General features: G+C 27.5%; 1 protein-coding gene across 1 annotated transcript; it reads left to right on the forward strand.

Annotated features, from left to right (window-relative positions):
- The first annotated feature begins 6,880 nt into the window (after positions 1–6,880).
- On the forward strand, positions 6,881–9,949 carry LOC129321431 (3-ketoacyl-CoA synthase 6). Its single transcript, XM_054967192.1, has 2 exons — positions 6,881–8,003; positions 9,172–9,949. Exons 1-2 carry the CDS (start codon positions 6,995–6,997, stop codon positions 9,651–9,653), a joined length of 1,491 nt encoding a protein of 496 aa, XP_054823167.1. The 5' UTR covers positions 6,881–6,994; the 3' UTR covers positions 9,654–9,949.
- The last annotated feature ends 15,284 nt before the right edge of the window (positions 9,950–25,233 follow it).

Raw genomic sequence — 25,233 nt, forward strand, 5'->3', positions numbered from 1 at the left:
ACAATTTTTTTTTTAATAACAGGATCATTAATAAGTTCTAGAGAAGGAGGAAGCACTTGTGTTGTTTGAGGTGGACAAAGAAATTAGTGCTTGACACGTGGGTAGATGCACGTCTACTCAACGACCCTAACCAACATAACCATATTTAGAACACGAATGCATTTGCCGCTATCTTCAAACTGAGCTGGCTTTGCTAACTTTTTCACGAGTTACCCCTTCCACCATTTGACCCAATAAATTGTGCAATTAAACTAAAATATGCCAAATGGATCATGTGACTTTAGAAAAAGAAAACAAATCTAGGACGAAAAAAAAAAATCCAATTCTATGAAACGTTCTAAATTTCTATACATAAGAGTTAAAAACCGAACTCGCAACTATTTGAGAAAAGTCTCTACTATATGCGTTAACCTATAAGATGGTAAATTTTTTTATTTTTATTTTGATGTAGCTTCCTTTTTTTAAAACTTTATATACACCAGAGAGTTCACACAACATTGAATGACTTTATATAATCTCTGTTTTCGGTCCAAAGTGTTTTATACACAGGCAAGGATGGAGTACTAGTAGTTATTTCATCCTTTTGAAATATTGTGAAGATGAAAGTAAGTCCCTCCAAAATCAATATATGAGAAAAAAGTGAGGGAAAATTGTATTTTTCCTCACTTGACTAGGAAAAGAAAAATTGGAGGGAGAGGAAATTGGGGGCGGGGGGATAACATATCAGACTATGTTTTTATTACTTTTTCTAATTATATTGATGCCAATTAGGTTAAATTAAAAAATATTAATTTTCGTAATCGAAATTATATTTTCACGTTGGTTTACAGGTAGAGTGTGTTAACCATTCCTCTTCTATCTTTCCAGAAAATTCTTTCCAAAAATTAAAGTGAGTTAAACTAACAATTTGGTTCTTGTCTTCTTGATATCTCGGCCTATTCTATTTTAATTTTCAAAAATTAAGGATCATAACAAGTTAGTCTTTGAAAAATAAAAGAAGCTCGTCACACTTAATTTCTTTTTGATATTCTTTAGGTTACCCGACAGCGAAGTATTAATTATTGTTTATATACATTAATATAACTTAATTAATTTTTTATTTGCATATACTACCAAATATGATTGTTTATAATGTAACTTACAAAAAATTTAATGCAATTCGCAAGAAGAATGAAACCCTGGTCTGTATCCTTTACCTGTTTTTCCTTTTCAAATCATTACAATGCAAATTTCAGTTGGCCAATAAAAAAAAAATTCTAGTCACATTTGTCTAGCTATTCAAGCATAGTGCAAATATTTCCTAACTGTTGCTTCTGTTAAAGAAAAATTTGATCCAATAAAAGCTTAACACATTTGAAATTGGTAGTTTAGTTTGGTTATCGACGAAAATCAGTCAGAAGACTAATTAAGACTAATAGAAATATATATTGACGTGAGATGAAATATCGTTTTCAAGGATTGAATAATTATCAAAGTAGGTTACATTACAACCCCAACCTCCAACTATCCCTCTGTTAACTGGAATGACAGCTTCAAGCCATTATATATATACAGATACAGATATAGATATAGAGATAGAGATAGATATAGATATAGATATAGATATATATATATATATATATAGATACCAAGCAAATAACTTGTACCAAACAAAACAATATTGTCAGTACTCCTAATCCTTTGGAGTTTTTTGTGGCGTGTCCCAAACATATGGGCCCACCGCCAACGTTGTACCTGACATCAATATAATGTATACTTCACCGATCTTACATGTAGGAGCAAGAAAATTAATTTACAGATATGAAGGAAACTAGTTAATTACTTGTTAGTAAAAATGTGTATTTCCTTTTTCTAAATACCCCAATTAATCGTTTGCATTGAAACTACACTTTTGATGGAATACCTTTTAATATGTGGAATCAATAGGATAGTTTGGAAAAAGAATTATAAATTTAGGATACAAAGTAGATTAAGATCTTACATTTAAGATCAAAACAGACTCATCTACTAGCTCTTACATTTAGGAACAGAAGAGGTAAAGGTTATAAAAAGCAGTACTATTGGCAGATTTTATAAATAGTATAAATTCTCTTAGACACTGAAATTTTAATTTTTTTTAAATCTGTTTTAAACATTTTATTGGCTTTATATAACTTTGTTTTTCAATATTTCTCCATAATGTTCGCATAACATTTCTGAATAGAATTTATAGGGTCTAATTTAAATATTAGAAAAATAAGTATAATTTTTTAGAAATTTCAATAAAAAACTAATATAATATATAATCTTATATAACATAAATATTAAAACATATTATTAATAAATTATAAATAATATAAAAGATTCATTTCAATGAAATACAAAGGGAAAAAAGCATGTACGCTTTATTAAAAAAAATTGCATGTGCAGTTTATCAGCATGATAAAGAGAAAATGCAACTCATTCGATAATTGGAAAGAATATGCTTTGGGGGAGATGTGTGACCCCAAACTTGGTTTTGTTTTGAAAAAGTTTTGGGTGGTGTAAATGCCATTGCAAATTGAAAACCTATGTTAATCCATGAAATAAAATATAATTGAAATGAATAAAAAAAATTGTGATAAAAAAGTTTTTTATTATTTATGAAAATAAAATATATAAATAAGAGAAAATGTAGACATAATTAAGTATAATAATGATATAAATATGATAAACTTTGCGTACCTCAATGATAAAAAAAATTTAAAAAAAAAAGAGTAAAAGGACACGAAATGCTTTACAATAAAATAAAAATTATTAAGTGCGCATGCTTACAATTCAATTCATGTATAAAAAGAGGTTGACACTTTAGCGAGTCTTATATTATAAAATATAATATAATATTCATAATAATTCATAAAATTTTTGAATGTATTAATTATAATATGATTTATTTATTAAATTTTTTACAATATATATAAAGCCATTCATAACTCCAACTAAATAAATAAAATAAATTTAGAAAGAAAATGATTCCCAGCCATCTCTGTCTTTCTTAGCTGATAGGGCATTTAATATTCACTGGCCGGCCACTTGTTTGACCAATTATTAAGTGGATGTGAGAAAACTTAATCTTGCATTATCAACCTCAAGAAGACAACGTTGGATCAATCATGTATTATAAGGTTAAAAATTACTATAGTCGTCATTTAGGGCTTAGTTATTTTTTACCTAATCATATACCTAGTCATTTAGGGCTTAGTATAAATTGATTACACGGATATGAACGGTGAGACAATTGTATTACGTTTTTAGATTAACATTACAGCGACTTAATTCACCTTTATGGATTAATTGTTATCGTATGATTATTATAGCAACTTCTTCAATAAAAAAATGGTTAATTTGACGATATTTGAGAGTAATATATAAAATTATAAATTGAATAGCCAAAACTTAAATTAAACGTTAACTACATTAGTTCAATGTGCACGTATACATTAATTCACCTTAAATTAAACGTTAATACACATACACAAATACGTCTAGTACATATTTCACAGAAGATTTTGGAATCCATCGCGTGTATAGATAAATCTTCTTAATCATAATAATAAAAAATAACTGATTAAAATATAATTTAATTATATATAGTGAAAATATCTCTACTCCTCTACGAATCAAAAATTAATTTCGGAAAACATAATGAGGCTAAGTTCATTAAACTGCTTCGCGCTAAATTTAGAGCAATTACAGTGGGGGGGGGAATCATAAAATGTATCAATAGAGAATGGGACACAATAGATAAATATTCTTTATATGGACAACAATTACTACGCTACTCTTTTGGTTATCAACATAAATAGAAAATGCTAAAGGGGCACTCTCTTGCACCTTGTATAAATACACTTACAATTTTGATATAAAAAATGTTTTTCTTGAAATTAAGTTGTTGTTAATATATTGGAATTTAAATCTTATGAAAACGAGATTCATGGATTTATGTGAAATTTTTCTTATTTAATGTTTTTTCATTTTATTATCTTTATAAAACATAAAATTTTTTCTCTTTTTAAAGGCAAACTTTATGAAATTCACATATTCTCAATTTCAGAAATTTTAAATCAAATATATTTAACTGTTCTTTTCATTTAAAACCCTATATTAACATAGACAAAAATTGAATATATAGTGGGATCATGACGGACTAATCGATGTGATCTCTCTATACTTACATGCACACATAATGGATGTGATCTCTCTGTACATACACACATACACATATTTCTTTGACTTTATTTTTTTCTTTGAACGTGGGGACCGATGGGAAAGATTACTGTCTTCTATGTTTCCCATGAATTCACAAATTGGAAGAAGTCAAAGCGCAATGATGTTTTAATTTCCTGACCATGTCAATATTATAATTTTAACCACAATAAATTCTTTGATATATGCATTGCTTAGATAAATCATCAATATAGCTATAAAACTTGCGTGAAGATATAATTATTCGCAAATCATTAACAATATAAATAACATAATTCATTTTACATGATCTCATACAAATGTATGGAGACTACTAGGCTATTATAATTCATTATATAGAGTTTAAAAACTAGTTATTTAAGTAAACATTATTTTAGGGCATATAACAAATTTTCAAGGAATAATTTCTGTCATAATTAATATTAATTACGTATTGATACTTTGCTGTAAAAAATTCTAATATAAATACATCCTAATAGCATACTCCCTCCTGGTCCTAATTATATGACGTAATTTTAAAGCCCTATTTGATCCTAAATATAGGATAAAAAGATTGATGATCTTTAATATAAGATACTTGATATGTTATTAATTACAATATTCAATACTATCCCTATTTAAAATCATTAACTATAACAGAAAATGTAATACAAATTTAAAATTTTTTACTTAAGGATAAAGGTGCATTTTTGCCCTTTTAGTATTCTCCGAATAGTATCCAGTTCTCTAAACTATTTATTAGAGCAATTTTACCTTTAAATTAATTAAAATACAGCATTTTTATCCTTTTCATTAAATTTTTTAACGATCAACGTTGGAGTCGTAGTTAATATTTCTAGCTATCAATGTTGGAGATTTGATGGTAAGGACAAAAATATTTTTTTTAATTATTTTAAGAAAAAACTTGCTCCAACAAATAGTTTAGGGTATTAGACGCTCCTCAGAGAATATTTCAAGAATAAAAATGTACATTTACCTTTTATTTAAATATGGGTTAAATTGGACGTTTATTCTTTTTAAGATAAAGTTAATGACTTAATAATTATTTTTTCTTAGTTATAGTGTGATGGTTAGAGATATCTAATAATAGGGACTGGGGGAGAAATAGTTAATTATGTTTTTCAAAAATTATATATCCATCTCCTTATTGCATCAAGTCAATTTCAATAAAAAAAAGAGTTGAAAGTCAAACATTTTTATAAGTTTAATAAGGATATTCTTTATTATCATTTCTTAATAACCCGTGAAGCTAGTTAACTTTTTCCTATAATTAGGACCAGATGGAGAATATAGATATTTGCCTACATATAATATCTGTAATCCCTACTTCCAATATTACTACAAAACGTTTTTTAAAAGTATTGTGTTCAAAATATAAAGCATTTTGGGTGTTTCAATATGCAATTAATAAGATTTTTTTTAATTAGGGGTGTAATTAATAATTCTTTTTAATTGAGACACCCTATTAAATAAGAGTAAATATAGAAAGAGTGTATAATTTTAAGAACAATTAACTAACTCATTTAAGGTATAATTCAGTTAAAAATACTTTATAGTAATACTTAATATCTAGACAATATCTATGTATAATATCAATATGTATCTATAAATATGTATTCATAAACTCTAAGCCATTTTTGTGAGGTAGGATATTAAAAAATATAAAGCATTTTGAATCTTTCAAAGTGCAATTAATGAGTTTTTTTAAAAAAATATCCTTAATTAAGTGGTGTAATTAATAAAAAATTTAATCAAAACATCCTAATAAATAAGGATAACATGAAAAAAGAGTGTAATTTTAAAAACAATTAACAAATTTATTTGGACTATAATTTAATTAAAAATATATTATAGTATTAAATGGTAGAATAAAATAAATTATAAACTGCAATAGAGGCCAACCTATACTTTACTCACATCTCTTGTTAGGTTCCGTTAGCAATCAATCATCTTTCTCATTGTTTAATTTACTCGAAAATCCATGACACGGTTTTATTGTGGATGTGCCAGGGTGAGGATGATCGATGTTACTCAATGGTACTCCCTCTGTTTTTATGTGTAAGAGAAATTATTATTTTCTGGGTTTTTATTTAAATAAAATTACTTATTTCAATAAACATTTATTACACATTTCTTAAATCATCCCTCATAATTTATATTAACAAAAAATAATTAATATATATTTATGTTAATTAATATAGAATATTTTAATCTAATTTTTTTATTTTTAAATATAATTATTATGATTAATTAATTTTTTTAAACTGTATCATATAATTTTTTTTATATATGTAAAAACGGAGGGAGTAATAGCCGAAGATAATGTTGGACTTTGGATTTCCAAATCCCACGTTTAATGATTAAAAGTAACACAACCATATTGGGCTACAAAATGAACAATAATGAAACCAAGCAACGTGGCATGAATAGAGAGAGGTCACATAATTTCAAAGATGGATCATCAATATACGTATGTGAAGTGTCTTTACCATGGCATAACCAGTAAAACCATGAACAAGTAGGATTAGAGGCTATGAAATAGAACAATTAATAGCAAGGTTAAGAGAGCGTTGAGTGACGTCACGTCCTTCATTTATTCTCTTCATCTAACTTGGCCCCTCTTCGCCTTTAAATCCTCACCCAACCCTTCCCTTCTCATTCTCAAATCTCAATTCTCATTTCTCATTTCTCAAAACTTTCCCTTTTCTCTCTTGTCTCTGTATCTCAAATCTTAAATTTATTATCAGCTTCTATTCTTCAAGTCTTGAAGATGCCTCCAGTCTTGCCGGAATTCTCTAGCTCCGTGAGGCTCAAGTACGTGAAACTTGGCTATCAGTACCTTGTGAACCACATTCTCATCTTCACTCTCATACCCATAATGCTCGGAATCATGATCGAGCTTCTTCGTTTAGGCCCTGACGAGATTCTGAAACTCTGGAATTCTCTTCACTTCGACCTCGTTCAAATCCTCTGTTCTTCGTTTATCATCATCTTCATCGCCACCATTTACTTCTCCTCCAAGCCTCGCACCATCTTCCTCGTCGATTACGCCTGCTTCAAGCCTCCGGTGACATGTCGCGTCCCCTTCTCAACCTTCATGGAACATTCCAGGCTCAACCTCAAGGACAGTCCCAAGAGCGTCGAGTTTCAGATGAGGATTCTCGAACGTTCCGGCCTCGGCGAAGAGACGTGTCTCCCTCCGGCGATTCATTATATCCCTCCCAAGCCAACCATGGAAGCCGCCAGAGACGAGGCCGAGCTAGTGATATTCTCCGCCATGGACTCGCTATTCGAGAAAACCGGGCTGAAACCTAAGGACATCGATATTCTGATCGTGAATTGCAGTCTATTCTCGCCGACGCCGTCGTTGTCGGCAATGGTGATTAACAAGTACAAGCTGAGGAGTAATATCAAGAGCTTCAATTTATCCGGGATGGGTTGTAGCGCCGGGTTGATCTCCATCGACTTGGCTCGTGACCTTCTTCAGGTGCATCCGAACTCGAACGCCGTCGTGGTGAGCACGGAGATTATTACTCCGAACTATTATCAGGGAAACGAGAGAGCCATGCTTTTGCCGAACTGCTTGTTCAGAATGGGCGGGGCGGCGATACTGCTGTCGAACCGGAGGTCGGAGCGCCGGCGAGCCAAGTACAGACTGGTCCACGTGGTTCGAACCCACAAGGGAGCCGATGATAAGGCCTTCAGGTGTGTGTATGAAGAGGAAGATAAAGAAGGGAAGGTGGGGATTTCACTGTCCAAGGACCTCATGGCCATTGCAGGTGACATACTGCTTTTTTTTTTTTTTTTTGCCAAAGTGACATATTGCTTACTTACTATATATATACATGTGTATTATTAAGCGGCAGATTAAATTTTTTGAATAAAAAATGTTACAAAAATATATTATGCATGGCATGATTGAAACTGTTTTGGCTAAAAGTTCTCTAATGTATTATATATCTAATTAAGATAACAGGCTTTTCATGCCTTGGACAAAATTAGAAGAATTTGAGGAGCAAGTAATTAAAAAATTATTTTATTTTTTGAAAAGTTGACTCACTGTAACTTTTATAGTTTATATTGATTGATTGATATATTGCTCACATATTATTAATATAATGATGGAGAATTGGTTTTGATAATAAAGGAAAAAACGAATTTTATTTCTAAAAAAGGTAATACGCTTTTGAAAATGACATCATCTTTTTCAATAAGCTTGCTCAGATCAAATCACCATATCTTGAAAGCTAATAAATTATATGTACTTTGTTTACGTTAAAATCAGTTGGCCGAGAAACACTTGGTTTTAGATCCAATTTTAAACAAAACCTTTCCAGTCTGGCCCAAATTTGATACAGGCCAAACAACCTGAATTTATCTCTGGCATTAAATGTGAAGCCGAAATTGTTGAATCAATTTTTTGGGATCAGAATATTCCTCCTGCAACTGGTAGGAAAAAAAAAATAATCTCAATCTTTATATATATATATATATATATATAATTTAGTTTGTCATATCTTAAAAATATAAGCCTTGTTTGATAATTTATTCTAAAAACAGTTTTTTATTTTTCAAAACAAAAAATAAAATATTATTTTAAAGAATAAAAAATAAAAATAATTTTTAAGTTTTTTAAAATTATTGTTCTAAAAAATAAGGGAGAATGAAAAAAAACATATTTTTATTATTTTTATATTTTAAAATATATTTTATAAAATAACAATTTTTAAATAATAAAATAAAAATAATTTCAAACACCACCATAGTTTCTGCCATCCGCAGAGCGTACGCCGTACCGTACTTAACCCGGAAAAAAACTGAACAGTGAATATTACTTTGTCTATAAAATAGTATAAAATATTTTTTCGGCAACAGTAAAAATATTATTTAAATCACGTAACGTTTTGCTTGCATTGCTATGGTACTAAAATTTTACTACAATGGCAGGTGAAGCTCTAAAATCGAACATCACAACCATGGGACCTCTGGTTCTGCCAGCTTCCGAGCAGCTTCTCTTTCTTCTGACACTGATCGGCCGGAAAATCTTCAACCCCAAGTGGAAGCCATACATCCCCGACTTCAAGCAAGCCTTCGAGCACTTCTGCATCCACGCCGGCGGCCGCGCCGTGATCGACGAGCTGCAGAAGAACCTCCAGCTGTCGGCGGAGCACGTAGAGGCGTCCAGGATGGCTCTGCACCGCTTCGGCAACACGTCATCGTCGTCGCTCTGGTACGAGCTGAACTACATCGAGTCCAAAGGGAGGATGAAGAAAGGTGACAGAGTGTGGCAGATCGCCTTCGGAAGTGGGTTTAAGTGTAACAGTGCTGTGTGGAAGTGCAACAAAAGCATCAAGACGCCCATTGATGGACCTTGGGCTGATTGTATCGATCGCTACCCTGTTCATATACCTGAGGTCGTCAAGCTCTGAGAAGAAGACGACGACGACGACAAGGTTCAGCTACTTAGATGACAGTGCTCTGCTTTTAATTAATATTTATAGATTATATCTATCCTTTCCGTTTTGATTTTCTTTTTTTGTTAAAGATAAAAAAGGGATTTCTTCGTGAATTTGCAGTGAAAATCCCTGTTGAGGTTCCTATTTATTTTTATGTATCATGCAATTAGGGGCAAAACAAGAAGGTTAAGTCCCTACTTGTATTTTCGAATGCTTTTGAAGCTTGTACTTATATATATCACTTGAAAAAAAGACAATGTGTTTGAATACGTAGTAGTGCCAATGGAAAGTTAGATTAATCTAAAGTAGAGTTCCATCCAAAAAAAAAAAATCCCAAGATAGGGTTGATATATACAAAAATGTCACTGTCAATTTGCATAAAATAATGGGTTTAGTCGCGTCATATAAATTTTACAAAGCAGAATGATTCTCCTAAGTTGGGAAGACAACCAACTTTATAGGCCAATTAAAATATAACATTTTTAGTCAATATTTGGTACTGAAACACAGACCCATCATTGAACTTCAACCCGTTGAGATAGTAGTTCAAGGTTTGATGTTTTAAATTATGGTTAAACAATTGAGTCAATCTAGTCATGAGTTTTTAAAACTCAAAAACATATTTTAGGCTAAGCAAAGTGAAAAAATTTATATGAAATATGACCTGTCAATCTGTCCCAAACTCTTAACTAGACTAATCAGAAGATTAATTCATCGGTTTATTGTATTAACCCGCCAATTTGAATTTGGTTTAAAAATCATGGTAATTGGTTTTGACAAGTTATCGTTTTCTTCTTCATTAATGAATCCAATTTCATTGTCCTTTTTCCAATGCTGTCATTATCGCTTGATTTGATGATTCTATTTCTAGTATCGTTTCAAACCTTACCTCAAATTTACCATATATTCTACCCATATGATTTTAATGGTCAAGAATTACAATTTTTAGAGTATATTGTTAATGTTAATGTTAATTAATAACTTATCATTTGAGAGATAAATTTTATTTTTGAACATTAAATTATAAAAATTTTATTATAATTAAAATTTTAATGTAGAAATGGTGAAAACTCTCCAACATTTAATATTTAATTCAGAAAAAAATAATTTTAACTTTTGAGATTTTTAGAGTTCTAAAACTTTCTATTTTTAACTATAACTAGTAACTAGATATTACCCCCCGTGTGATGCATGGGGATGAGAATAAAATGAAACAGGCATTTTAATCATTTCAATAAAAAGATAGGTAAATAGTGTTATAAAATTTTTAAAAATTTCCTATATCTTCTCTCATAATAAATAAATTTAAATATGAATAATATTATAAAAATGTAATTAATGCCCTGTCCAGTGTCTTGTGCTACGGATTGATAAATTCTTTTAGAAGGCCCTATAATATAGACCAAAGACAGTGTAAAATAAAGGTATAAATAAAAAATAAAATATACCAATTGCTTAATTTTCAGACCAAGAGAACTTCTAAAAATTATTACTCCTTCTGTTAAAAAATGTAAGATATTTTTGACAAAATTTTACCTTTTAATAAAGTAATTACATACTTTTAACAAACCTTATCTTTCTATATTTACTTTTATTAAATATCTTACAATAAATATAAAATTATTATCAATAGAAATACTTTAAAAAAAGACAATGATTAAATTTTAAAAAATTAAAAATGTCTTATATTTTTAAATGAAAGGAGTATATATTATAATAAAAAACAAATATTAAAAAAGGAGTATTTATTATGATTCGTGTATAAATTAAAAATTTTTGCATGTTCATTTTTTACTATGACGTCACATGGCCCAGACTCCATATTTTTTTAATATAAATTCCACAACTTCCACCTGTTCTAACCATATAAATTAAAAAAAATTAAAATGTCAAATCGACGGTAATTGCAATTGGTAAAGTTTTTCGCTTTTGACATCAATGTTGCTCATGTACTTCCCCTGTCACAAAAAATAAAATATATTCTGAGGTGTTAAATATTTAAAAATATAAATTATTTTTAATTTTTTATGATATAATTATTTTTTTAAATATTCTTATTAATAATAATTTTATATTTATTATAGAGTATTTAATAGAGATAAATATAAAAAATAAAATTAATTTAAAAATAATTAATTATTTTATTAAGTGATAAAATTTTATTAAAAATATTTTATATTTTTTTAAAAAATATAAATATAAATAAAAAATTATCCAGTGAGAGTAAAAGGCAAAAAGCTGACGCATGCCAGGCTGGAAGCGGATATATGCGCTCACTTGAGAGTAGGGGTGTTCAGCCTAGACCCGTTCCGATTGGCCCGGTATCATCCCGATCATATCGGGACGGGCTTGTCCCGGCCCAAAAATAATCGGGATGGGACTTTACGGGACGGGACAGGAAAGGGGTTCGGGACGGGACGGGACACGGGATTACCATCGGGACGTCCCGTCCCGTCCCGAATATTATATATATTATTTTTTATTTTAAATATATTAATTATATTAATATAATTTATACTTATATTAATTATATCAATTATAATTTTAATACTTGCAATTCTTATTTAAAACTAAAGTTTTTTTATATTGATAATTTTAATGGCATAGAGTAAATATGGCGATATCTTTCTTTATAATATATTAATTATATTAATATAATTTATTCTTATATCTATCTATTTAATAAATTTTATTTATAACATATTTCTTGCTTATTTTTAGAAGAATAATTAGCTTAGTACATTTTCACTAAAGTAGAAGAATAATGATTTGATGTTGTGTTTGACTTGCCTGTTGTTGCTAATCTTATAGCATAAAGATCACTTATATTTATTATTATAATATGTAGTTATGATTAATATAATTCAATAATTGATTTTAAATTATTGTTATTTATGTGCTTGTGTTATTTTGATTTTAAACTTAATAAATTATATGATTTAAAATTTTAATGAACGTTATTATCTAAATCTTTTTTCGATATTATTTCATTTATCGGGACGGCGGGACGTTCCGATCTTGTCCCGGTCCCGTCCCGACTCTTAACGGGACGGGACGACTTTTCGAGACGGGACGGGACACGGGACCAAAATTCAGTCCCGATCTTTTTTTCGGGATGGGACACGGGACGGGGGTGTTTCGATCCCATCCCGTCCCATGAACACCCCTACTTGAGAGTGGCAAATGGGATACTGCCTCCTACCCAACTTCACAGCTCTCCAATAAATTCAACGGTGGGCTACTTTTTCGTGAAAAATCTCATTACTCGGGGACTCATTTTAATAATAATTTATTTTGTATAATGATTTATTATATTGATCGTGAATAATTTTTTTTGATTCCTGGATAAAAATATATATAAAAATAATATTAATCCCAAACACATTATTTATAAATTATTAAAAAAATATAAACTTAAATTCTTACATTTTGTTCAAGTTTTATTATGAATCCTCATATTATTATTTTTGTAATTTTTTAAGTTCTTACATTTTTTTTTTCATTTACATTAGGTTCTTATAACATCAATCATGAAGTAACTTAGAATACTAAAAAAAATAAAAATCTAGAATACAAAAAAAATATATAATAACTTATAACGAAACTCGGGTAAAATGTAAAAATTTAGAGTTTTGTTTTCCTTAAATTATAATATATTTTTCTTTCTAATTTACTATTCATAAATCATATGAATACTAGTATGTATATTACATAAGGCGATATACAGGATTATCAAAAAGAGTCATATCGACTCAGATTCACGAGTTCGCATAATCTAAGTTAACCATACTCTTTGGTATATTTCTCAAAATATTTCTCAAATCACATGCATGTATGCTATTTGTTATAACTTGTAAGCCACCAACCATAAACTTAAAAAGGTTCTGATTCATTCAAAAGCAAAAGGAAAATGAAAATAAATTAAAATTTCTTTAAATTATGTACTCCCTTCGTTTAAAAATATAAAATATTTTTAATTGAATCTCACCTCCCAATAAAGTAATTACCTACTTTTAAATTAATTCTATTTTTTTATATTTATTCCTATTAAATATCCTCCAATAAATATAAAGTCATTGTTAATATGAATATTTTTTTTTTAAAAAAGCAATGATTACACCTTGAAAAACTAAAAATGCCTTATATTTTTTAATATTTAACCCTTCAAAAAATGCCTTATATTTTTTAATGGAGAAAGTAAATGATAATTTAGTCTCTTAAAATGTCATAATTTCACTTAAGTTTCTATGGACTTCTTTTGTCAATAAAATTTAAAGTAAAAAAATTATTTTATTTTTATTGAAAATAATAAGCTCCAATCATAATTTTTACTAGAGAAATAAAAATTTTTGTTCTATAAATCATAAAAATTATACTAAAAATTACAACTTATTAAGTGTAATTTTTATCTCAAAATAATAAACCTCAATCAACTTTCACTAAAGAAATAACGATTTTTATTTTATAAATCGCAAAAGTTAACCAAAAAATCACAATTTATCAAGTATAATTTTTATAATTTAAAAATAAATTTTTAAAATAATAAGCCTCAATCACAAATTTTATATAAAAAATAATAATTTTTATTCAAAGAATCAAATAAAAAATCACAACTTATCAATAAAATTAAAATAGTCTTTTTAATTTAAAATTTATTGACACAAAAATCTCTATATAGTATTTCAGTAGAATTATAGTATTTTTAGAAATCAAATTATTATTTTTATAATTTGAGAGATTTTTTTCATCATTTTTCCAAATCAAAATTGGTTTTTGATTATGCGCTGCAATCAATTTTGGCAATAATTTCTTCAATCAATTTAAATATGTTTTATATGACTATCTATGTGATATCCAAATTAAAATTGAGTATTGGGAGTCATTTGTGACAAAGCTTTTTTTTTTTTTTTACCCTGTAAGGTTTAAAATTTATATTTTTACGAGTTGGAAAGAAACGTTCGACCTAACAATCATCGATAATTAATTTATATAAATTTATATCTATCAAGGTGAGATTGTATAAAAGCCTATTTTGGACTTCTACATTCTTTTTTTTTTTTTATGGGTACGGGCATTTTAGCATCTATTATTTCCAATTTCCTTTCTTTCCCATGTTTTATACAAACCAAACATTTTCTTTTCCGTCAAATATTACTCATTTTCATAGCTAATCAAATACTCATTTCATTCAAAATAAGATATTTTTAATCAAATCTCACTTTCTAATAAAGTAGTTGCTCCTTCCATCCTAAATTACAGAACATTTTTAGAGAAGTTTCTTCATCTCAAAAAATAAGACACTTTGAATAAATTAAAATTTTGTTAAATACTTCGATTTCAATTTTATCCCTTTTCTCTTTATGATTAATTCATGTCCTTTCTCTTTTTAATATATTAAATTATGAATATTTTTAAAATTTTATATTTTTATTTTAAAAAGATAAGATTATTAAGTGTATTTAATGAAATTTATTGCTATATAAAATTTTATCTAAAATTGTCTTATAATTTAAAATGGAGTACCTGCTTTCAAACTAATCCCATCTTTTTATATTTACCCTCATTAAACACCTTACAATAAATATAAATTCATTCATCAATAGAAATACTTTAAAAAAAAAGCAATGATTACACTTCAAAAACTAAAAATGCTTTATATTTTTAACATCTAACTCTTTCAAAAATGTCTTATATTTTTTAACAGAGAGGGTACCTTTTTTTAAAATCTTATATTTTTCTTTTACCTTTCCATTCCTTTAGTTTACCTTTTGCTGTAAACCAAACAGAATAGGAGTATGCACATTTGAATCATATTTTCAATAAGTCATATTTCAATTATCATTTATTTTTTTAAAAAAATTATAATTTAATTTTTTTTGTCACTTGCACCTTATAATATTAAAATCTGAAATAATAAAAAATATAAATTTTAAAGTGAAAATCAGCAATAATCTAAATACTATTAAATAAAAATAACATAATATAGCTTATATTTAGATGTGACGAATTCAAATTCTATTGCCAACATGTGCATGCTCATAAATGATAATAAATCTTTTGTAAGTAATTTTATGAGTGTTTTATAGGAGGTAAAGCATGTCTTGAATGCGAGACTAATTATATCAGTATTCCACATATGCATATGCATATATATGTGCATGTGTGTGTGTGTATATATGAGCATTATCTATTGCCATTACTAATTTGATATCCATTTTTTTAACAAATACTCCCTCCATTTATATATACAAAAGAAAAAAAAATATATCACACAATTTAATAATAATCATAAGAATTATGTTTGAAAATAAAAAATTGGACTAAAATACTTTATGTTAATCAACATAAACATTCATCAATTATTTCTCATTACTGTAACTTATGAAGAGTGATATAAGAAATTGTAATAAATGCTTATTGAAATAGGTGATTTTGTTTATATAAAAAAATAAATAAAAAGTGATAATTTTTTTTATAAATAGAAACGGATGGAATATACTCCCTCCGTCCCTATATATAAAGTATTTTCTAAAAACTTATTTTACCCCTAAATATAGGAGGTAATAATAATATTTTTGAGTAATTAGATCATTATCTTGAAAAATGAGATAGATAATTAATTATATATTTTTTCTACCACCATCATAATATTAATTATGATATTATTAAGAGTAAAACTGAAAAATTATTGTGTTTTATGTGAGTTTAACTAAATAATAAATTTTTATTGATATGTAAAACTCAATTAAAAATACTTTATATATAGAGATGGAGTACCAATTATCAACTTATTTTTCTTGATTTTGGCCAAAAAAAAAACTCGTTTTTCTTGATGTACTTTGCAAGTAAATTGGGTGGCAACTCGTTTTTCTTGTTCTGCTTCAAGAATTTATGACCAGTAATGATCACCGACCAATAAAGTCAGTTTCTTTTGTGTATAGAACCTAACGTACGTGAACTGCACGCTTACACAGATTAATGCCCCATGTGTGATCAGTTTTCACATTTCATCTTTAGTTTCACATTTGCACTTCATAAATATCGATGCTTCAGCCACATGAACTGGAATTACTTGTAGCATCGAAATTTCATCAAACACACGCATCCTTGGTGATTGTTCCCTCTCCAATTTCTTACTCCATTTATAATGTATATAATTAAAAAATTGTTAAATGTAAGTTGACATTTTAAAAAATTTAACTGTGTTTAATCAAATGTTTTTTAACTCTGTGTAAAAGAGTTAACTGAATGTTAAATTATTTTTAAAAAGAATTTATACCGCATCACATTGATCTTAAAGCGTTTATTAGATTAAAAATCATATTTGCCTAAGAAAAACTAATTTAAAATGTGTTTGTATAGCTACTGTAACGGGAGAATAGATTAAATGGGTGAAGAGCAATGGAAAAACGGAACCATCTTGACTGCTCATTTCACTTATCACCCCTGATCTGGAAGGTCAAGATTTAAAATTTATAATTCATATTTTTATTTAATATTTATTAACAAATCTTCTTATCATTAATGGGACAGTCTACATTTAATTTAGATTATCTAAATTCAACATTAATTTTTTAATAATTTTTATTAATTAATTATCTAAATTTACTCTAAACAGTTCATATTTAAGTGTTTAACTTAAAGGACAAGTATCTAAATGGACTAGGCTCAAAAATATTTTAAGACTCTTCTTTTTGAAGCTTAGCCCTGACCCTCAAAGCCAAAGGGAAACCTAATAAACATATATATTTATAATTTAAAAAAATTATTACACATAAAATTAAGTATAAAAAAATAAATTTTAAATAAATTGTATGATGAGTTATAACATTTAAAGCTCTAGAACTTGATTCACCAAATCTAACATTAACAGATGATGTCCTCATATTTGAATATTCATTAAAAAAAAATGAAATGTTATTTGCCCTTGACATTGGCAATCTTCTTGTGGCAAGTGATGAAGCCAATCTTCGTGTATAACTTTCATGGTGGATCATTTTTTTATTTTTTACATGTTTTTACATGAAATTAATAATAATAATAATAATAATAATAATAATAATAATAATAATAATAATAATAATAATAATACTAGCAGCAGTGGTGGTGGTGATAGTGGTAGTGGTGGTAGTGGTAGTAATAGTGATAGTGGTGACAGTGGTAGTAGTAGCAGCAGCAGCAGCAATTGTAGTAGCAGTAGTGGTAGTGGTAGTGGTAGTAGTGACAGTGGTGGCAGTGGTGGTAACAACAGTGGTAGTAGTAGTGGTAATAGTAGTAGCAGTAGCACTAGCAGTAGAAGTAGCAGCAATAGCAATAGTAACAGTAGTAGTAGTAGTCGAAGTAGTGGTAGTGGTAGTGATAGTGGTGGTGGTGGTGGTAGAGCCTAAAAGGGATGGCCATTATATTTTTAGGCATTAGGGTCAACTCTTTTAAATTCAAAATTCAATTTATACTCCCTAAATCAGCAACTCAATCCTAGTTATTTTTAGGCTTAAACAAGTCAACTTGACGAGCTCAGTCTATTTTTCTAGCTTTATATATAAATAGTCAATATACAAAAATTATAAAAAAATTAATATTAAATTAGACTATATTGAATCTATACCATTTAGATCAATAATAAATATATTTTTTAATTTTTAAAATTTTTATTTTAATAAAAAATAAAATAAAAAATAGAACTTTAAATTTGATTGCCCATATCTCATTAGTGTTCATCACTTGTAATGAGCATCCGAGACAGAGTCATGAAAATATATCATATTTTAACTCAAAATTTAAGTTTTTACAGGTCTTTTTCTTTTATTGGTATATTAGTTATTAATCATAATTTTATTCCATATGAGTCTTTTCATATCAACTCAAGTTTACTCATGTATGAATACCCTAACAAAATTAAATATTTTAACCAAAAATTTCCTTTTTTTTTAAATACGGAGCATTTCAATTTTTGTTTCTTTTGTCCTATACTGTCCAACATTCCAATTAAACTAATGTCCAGCTAAGTCATTTCAGAAATTAAGAGATGTAAAATTACAGTTGATATGCGAAAATACTAAACTCTTCAGATACATACATACATACATATATATATATATATATTGACAAATTCTTTTGGAACATTAAATGCGTCTATGTTCCATTTAAGTTTATAATAATAATGATGCATTGGAAAATAATTGAATGTGAAAATGAAGTTGAAGATAGGGATAGGTGTCTGGGTGAGATGAGTTTGAACTTTGAAGTAAACAGCAAATAGCTAAGGGTCCGTTGGGAATGAATGATAAATAAATTAAATGTAAGTAATTAATATATATATATATATATATTATATCATTGATATAATATATATATATATATATATATAACTCTTTTTGATATTGCCCGTCTTAGTTACGGGATGCCCTAAAAAAGGTATATAAAATATGTAGCGAGTCACTTTTTTTGTATGTTATAAAAAAATTAATACTATAACTCATTTCACATGCCATATAATATACATGAACACATGTATGGTTTTAATTATGTAATTATTAATTAATTTTTTTACCAGATGTAATTATTAATTAATTTACTCTACTTTTTCCTTGAGAAAGAATGCCATAGTTTATCATTGTATTGTGTTCACACAAAAGATATTTTTAGAAGCATTATTTGGAAGAAAAACTTTAAAAATTCATATAAAACTATAGGTATCACCTATCATGTTGAGCACAACTCATACTAAATGAGATATATTCCATTTTATGATCATAATGTTAATGATGAATTAGGGAAATTAAATTTGAAAATGAAATTGAAGAAAGGGATATAAGGGTTATATATATAGATAAGTGAGTTTGAAATAAAAACAAGATATTTACTGAGGGTTCGTTGAGAATCAAATAGACATTACATGAATGCAATAATTATATTATTAAAAGGTTATTGGTATTAGTTGGAGATATATTTATTTTTTGATGAATCGTTGTCCCCAAAGTTGTTAGGCGTTACCACAATTTAACATATGATTGTACATCTAACTGTATTCTGCCGTCCTAACTTCTAAATCAATAATATTTGCCATACTTTACATCACGTGCACAGATTAAACTGTTAAAGAAATTTAAATAAATTGAAGTGTAAAAGTTGTAAAATATTTCTGAAGTAAGGATGAGTGACATTAAAATGAGAATATAAATAAAATTGATTTATCTATTTTCATTCACTCTTCCTGTATACTTTGCTGTTTATAACTTTTACTATCTTTTACAAGATATTCAAATTTAAATTAATTATATATATCTTCACAAACTTCAATTAATAGGAGAATTTTCTGTTATTTATTATTATTGTATCTCTGTTTGACTTTTGAATAGTTAACGTCATAGTTTTAAATTTTTTAAAAATTTACGTGATAAAAATTAATAATAGTTTTGAATATTTGTGAGTAAATTAAACTAGGGTTAAAGGTAATTTTTATCTTTGAACTGTACATAAAAGATCACAAATATTTTTAAACTTAATTATAAGTTAATTATATCTTTTAATTTTAAAGATTTCTTTCTTCATTATCCCACATTTTTCTCACCGTTAATGGATCCCACATTATATTTTTAATATTTTTTAATTATAAAATATTCATAGTTGAGTTTATATGACAAAGAGAAGATTTTTTTAATTTTGCTTATAAGTCAATCATCAAACTTTTTATCACAGATTTTTTCATTTACCATCCATTAAATGTCAATGCCGGCGAGAGAAATTAAGCTATTAAAGAATGTACTATTTATAATAGGAACAAAATTAAAAATTTATTGAATTTTTAGAAAAAATTATAAATTTTAAAATTTTCCTCAATCCTAGTAAAAAAAATATCAGAAGTGACTCAAATAAAATTAAAAGAGTAATAGTTATTTTTTCTCAATATTACCAAGCCACAGTTTATTGTGGTTATTAATAGGAAAGACAAAATTGAAAAGTAAAATATTTATTTTGTAAATTTAAAAAACTATCATTTTTTGACGACCCAGAGTTAGTTATATTTGTCCTATAATTTAGACAAGAGGGAATAGGTCATTGTGTGATCAGGCCAAATTGTTTCGGTGATGCGTGTTATTTGCTCTCAAATTGGCATCTTGAACGACATAGGAACTTCAACTAAAAGGAATAAACGACAAACCGATATAAAGAAGAAAAGAAATTTGTCAGAGACAGAATGTTGGACTAAAAATCTCTCAAATCTTGTATGAACGAAATATTCAGTCGTAGAAAATCACGACGAATAAGGTTATTATAAAAAAATTAAATAACAAATTTACCTTTAAATTATAAAATACACTAAATCCAATAACATTTTAAACTCATTTCTAGTATAATCTTTTCTTTGAAATTTTGAAAACGATGTAATTTTACCTTTATTATTAACAAATACTCCCTCCATTTCCAACTATTAGATACTTTTAGGAAAGACTTACAATTCTAAAATATAAGACACTTTAAAAATATTAAGATTTTATTAAATATATTTATTTTAATTTTGCACTTTCTCTCTCTATTTAATGCTAATTAAATGTAGATTTAAAGTTCTTAAATGAATGTTATTTTTAGAAGTTTATATTTTTATTTAAAAAAAAGATTGTTAAATTTATTTAATGAGATTTATTAATATGTAAGATTTTATTAAAAAATACCTTATAATTTGAGAAGAAGATAGTATTAAAATTAATCATTAGTTAACCATAAAATTATAAAAAAAAATCAAAAATTGCAAAAAAATAATTAAAAAATTTTCTTGTTCATTTTCTATAATATTATTTTGAGTCCTTTTATAATTTTTTGAGTTTTTTTTTTAACCAACTGTCAATGTTAACTTTTATTAATGATAAGAATGATATTGCATTAAAAATAAATTTTAAATTTCAAATATTTTTAAACTTATAATTTAGAAAAAAAGGTTACTTTTTAATCCTTATGAAAAAATCACTAAGAAGAAATAAAGAAGAGGATGTTGTGTATATGTGTGAACAACTTTTAACTACTTTTTAAAAGGCAAACCAAATAAAAGATTAAAGGAACGTTTAAGTCAACTTCTTGGCTCTTGCAATGGGTGCTTATTATGATAAAATTGAAATGACTTTGAAATTACTGAAGTAATATGGGGCCAAAAAATAATCTTATATAAAATGTAATATAATTTTCACTGTTCATGAACAGTAAAATCAACAATATAGTAGGAACAATTTTTTTTTTTTGCCAACAATGATTTTGTTTCAATTTTTTTAAATATTTTTGCGTCATGCTGGTCTTTTTTTTTCACATCATAATTTTTTTTCAACTTTCCATTTCATAAATATCTTATATTAACTTTTTATGGTATCATTTTTAACAGATTTTTTATTTATACAATTTTCAAATTACTTGTAATTTTTTCATAAATAATAAGTTCAAAAACAAAATAAGGTGTTTATATTTTTATTATATATAGAAATAACAAACTATAAAAAGAAGCAAGTTTTTATTGAAATACCTTATCATGTACATTTGCCGAATAACAAATGTTTTGCTTTGAAATTCAATTGATTTTTCTTTTAGTATTTTTTGTTTTTGAGCCACATATTTCCTTGCAGATCTATGTGAAAAGAATCCTTGGCTTAAAAGTTTATAAGACACGAAGGTGGAACTTAAAAATTTTGTGAGTAAAATCATGCATCCGAGAAGTTCATGTTTATAGCAAAAGGTCTCATTCTATTAAGCAAGAATTTTTTTCTTAAGCGTATGAAGAGCTCCCAGGTCCAACTTGCTTAAACTTTTTTTTATATAAAAAAAAGAAATTTTCATCCATGTAATATATAGAGACTAATAAAAAAAGAGTGTAAAAAAATGAATTTATCCTAAATTCTGTGTAAAAGACACTTAATGAATAATAACCTGCATTTTTTTTTGTCTTTTTCATTAAAACAGCAAGTTTAGACTAAAACAAATATGTAATGTCACTAATAAATAAATGTAGGCCTCGCTAACCTCCACAGCACTAGCACTGGGGGGAAAAAAAGAGTGACACAGCTATGTCTGGTAGTTTTTTTTTTTTTTAAGTAAAACTTGTTAGAGTTACAAATCATATAGGATATAATTTCATAAAAACAGTAATTATAAACAAATCAATCATAAGAAAAATTGGCGCAAAGAGTTCTTGGATCAGGTGGCACCCTCATTAATTAAAGAAATTGTTAATTCTTGAGGCTGAGGCTTGTTCCTTTGTATAAGAAAAAGTAGATGAAAAGTTTAATTGGTAGGATTTGAGAACGGACATTTTTTATTTAAATAAATAAATTAATTGTTTTATATCAAAAACTTAGTTTCAGGACACATCATCCATATCTAGCCTGGATCATTTAGACTTACATTAAGTTTGGTAATATTTTATTTATTGTATATGAATTATAAATTAATTGACTCAATGATTGAGATAAAGAAGATAAAAAAAATTAAGAATTAAGAAGTTACTCAATATCCAAAAGAGGAAAAAAAACACACACATACACACAGATAATTAAGTGTGACAACTACTCGTTATACTTATTTGGGTCCAAATGCAGTAGAGAAAAAAAAACTACGGATAATTACTATGAAGTGTTAGCCAATAAATTGGCGAAGCTAAATGGAATTAATATGTTGGTGTATTGTCCGAATCACGAGCCTGACCTAATGATCACCATCTTAGAGTCACATGGAATGTTTTTAATCTCTCTCTCTCTTTTTAGTTTGGAAGAAAGTGATCATATATAATTATCCATATCAAGAATATAAATTAGTGTCAAGTTGAAGAACCCAGAAAACACGAAGTTTATGCAAATAACGTCATAAAATGTTATCGCATACTCAAAGCGCAAGTCACAGAAAGAGACGAGCAACCATATATAATATTAATGTTGAAAGAGACGAGTAACAAGCTGTTTTGACTTTTGTTATCAGATTAAACTCAGGAGTTTATTTTTGTAATATGTTCATATTTGCAGTATATATGAATTCCTACTAGATGATTTAAATAAAGTACTGAAAATCAAATCAATTATACTGATTCAAAAATTAATAATCAAAATTGCAGTTGAACAATGGTCATAGTAGTCATGGAAAATTAAAATATTCCATTAAATCAGTTAAATCACTAATTCAATGGTTTGTTGATTCAAATGGTCAGGTTAATTAACCCAATTTTTAATACTATGTTTTTTTGGGCCAAAATAATATACTATGCTTTTTAAAAAAGTGAATTTTGTCAAGTTATAATATTTAATCATAATTTTGTTTTGGTAATTTAGTTGCGGACAGAGAAAGAAGGATCATTTAAGGAACAAGGCTAAGAAATTGACAGATGACAGGCTGCTGACAGATGCTATTTTAAAAGCAGCTGTATATATGCTGGCCCAATGAATTAAGGTGCTTGCAGGACCAAAGACATTGATAATATATATATGTGATATGTCTATGACATAGCTCGTGTTTATTTTATAACACGCACATATTTATTTGCCATATGGTTGTATTTATAAATTATCATTCTTATGGGGAGACGATGCCAGTTGCTTTGTTCCTGTATTTATTCAATTACGTACCTTTTACTTCTCTTATAGGACATTGCTGGCTCACACTTTTTGACTTGTTTAGGTGGGTCACCAAGTTTTCTGAGCTGACTTGTGAATTGGGCAACTTATTATAAATATATTTTACTATTTTATACTGTATTATTAGTGGTGAATAATGAAGCCTTTTTCTGCATAATCAGAAATCTTTTCTTTTCGTCAAAATGTTGTGGGCTTGTATGTAGATTGTTATATATATTCTTGAAGAGATGGGAAATAAGGCATTAATTCACACACACACACACACACACATTTGATCCACATGGCTATACAATGTTTATAAGAATCTCACTTATATTAACCAGGAGTGTCTCTTGCTAGTTACTATATTTTCATGTTTGTAGTTTTTTGCTAACTATGCACACATTAGAAATCTAAAATGGGACTAATCTTGACTGCAACTTGTGCATACCAGATCGTTTGAGGCTTAAAATTATCTAATATGGGACTTCTTATATCAATTCAATTCTACATACACTTAGATAACCTATAACCCTAACACTTACCCTTGGGATAAGTTTTACATGTAAAACAGTTTGTGATGAATGAAAAAGAACCTCATATTCATCACTCTTTAAAATATACCTGCTAAAAGAATACCAAATTCATTTTCAGTCGCAGAGATTTAATTCCAATCCTACTCTCAGATTGCTAACAAATCGAAATCTGACTTTGATTCAGTACCCATTGTTGTCCTTTAGAGCGATACTGTTACATTACACACCCACTCTTTTTTGAGCCCTCTCATCATCAGCTTACGTTCTGGTTTATTTTTCGTAGTTGGAAGTTATTGGAAAGGCCTGCTATTACTTAAAAGTATAAAAAGATGCATTTAATGGCTTGTCTGTGTTTTCCCTCACTCTTGATATGTTTGAACATATAAAACCTTTCCGTATGACTAACCCTAAACATTATGTCTCCCTGGATGTGTA

This window comes from Prosopis cineraria, unplaced genomic scaffold, assembly GCF_029017545.1.
Source record: "Prosopis cineraria cultivar Desert tree isolate PC_DT_omini unplaced genomic scaffold, ASM2901754v1 PC10, whole genome shotgun sequence".
NCBI classification, from domain to species: Eukaryota; Viridiplantae; Streptophyta; class Magnoliopsida; order Fabales; family Fabaceae; genus Prosopis; species Prosopis cineraria.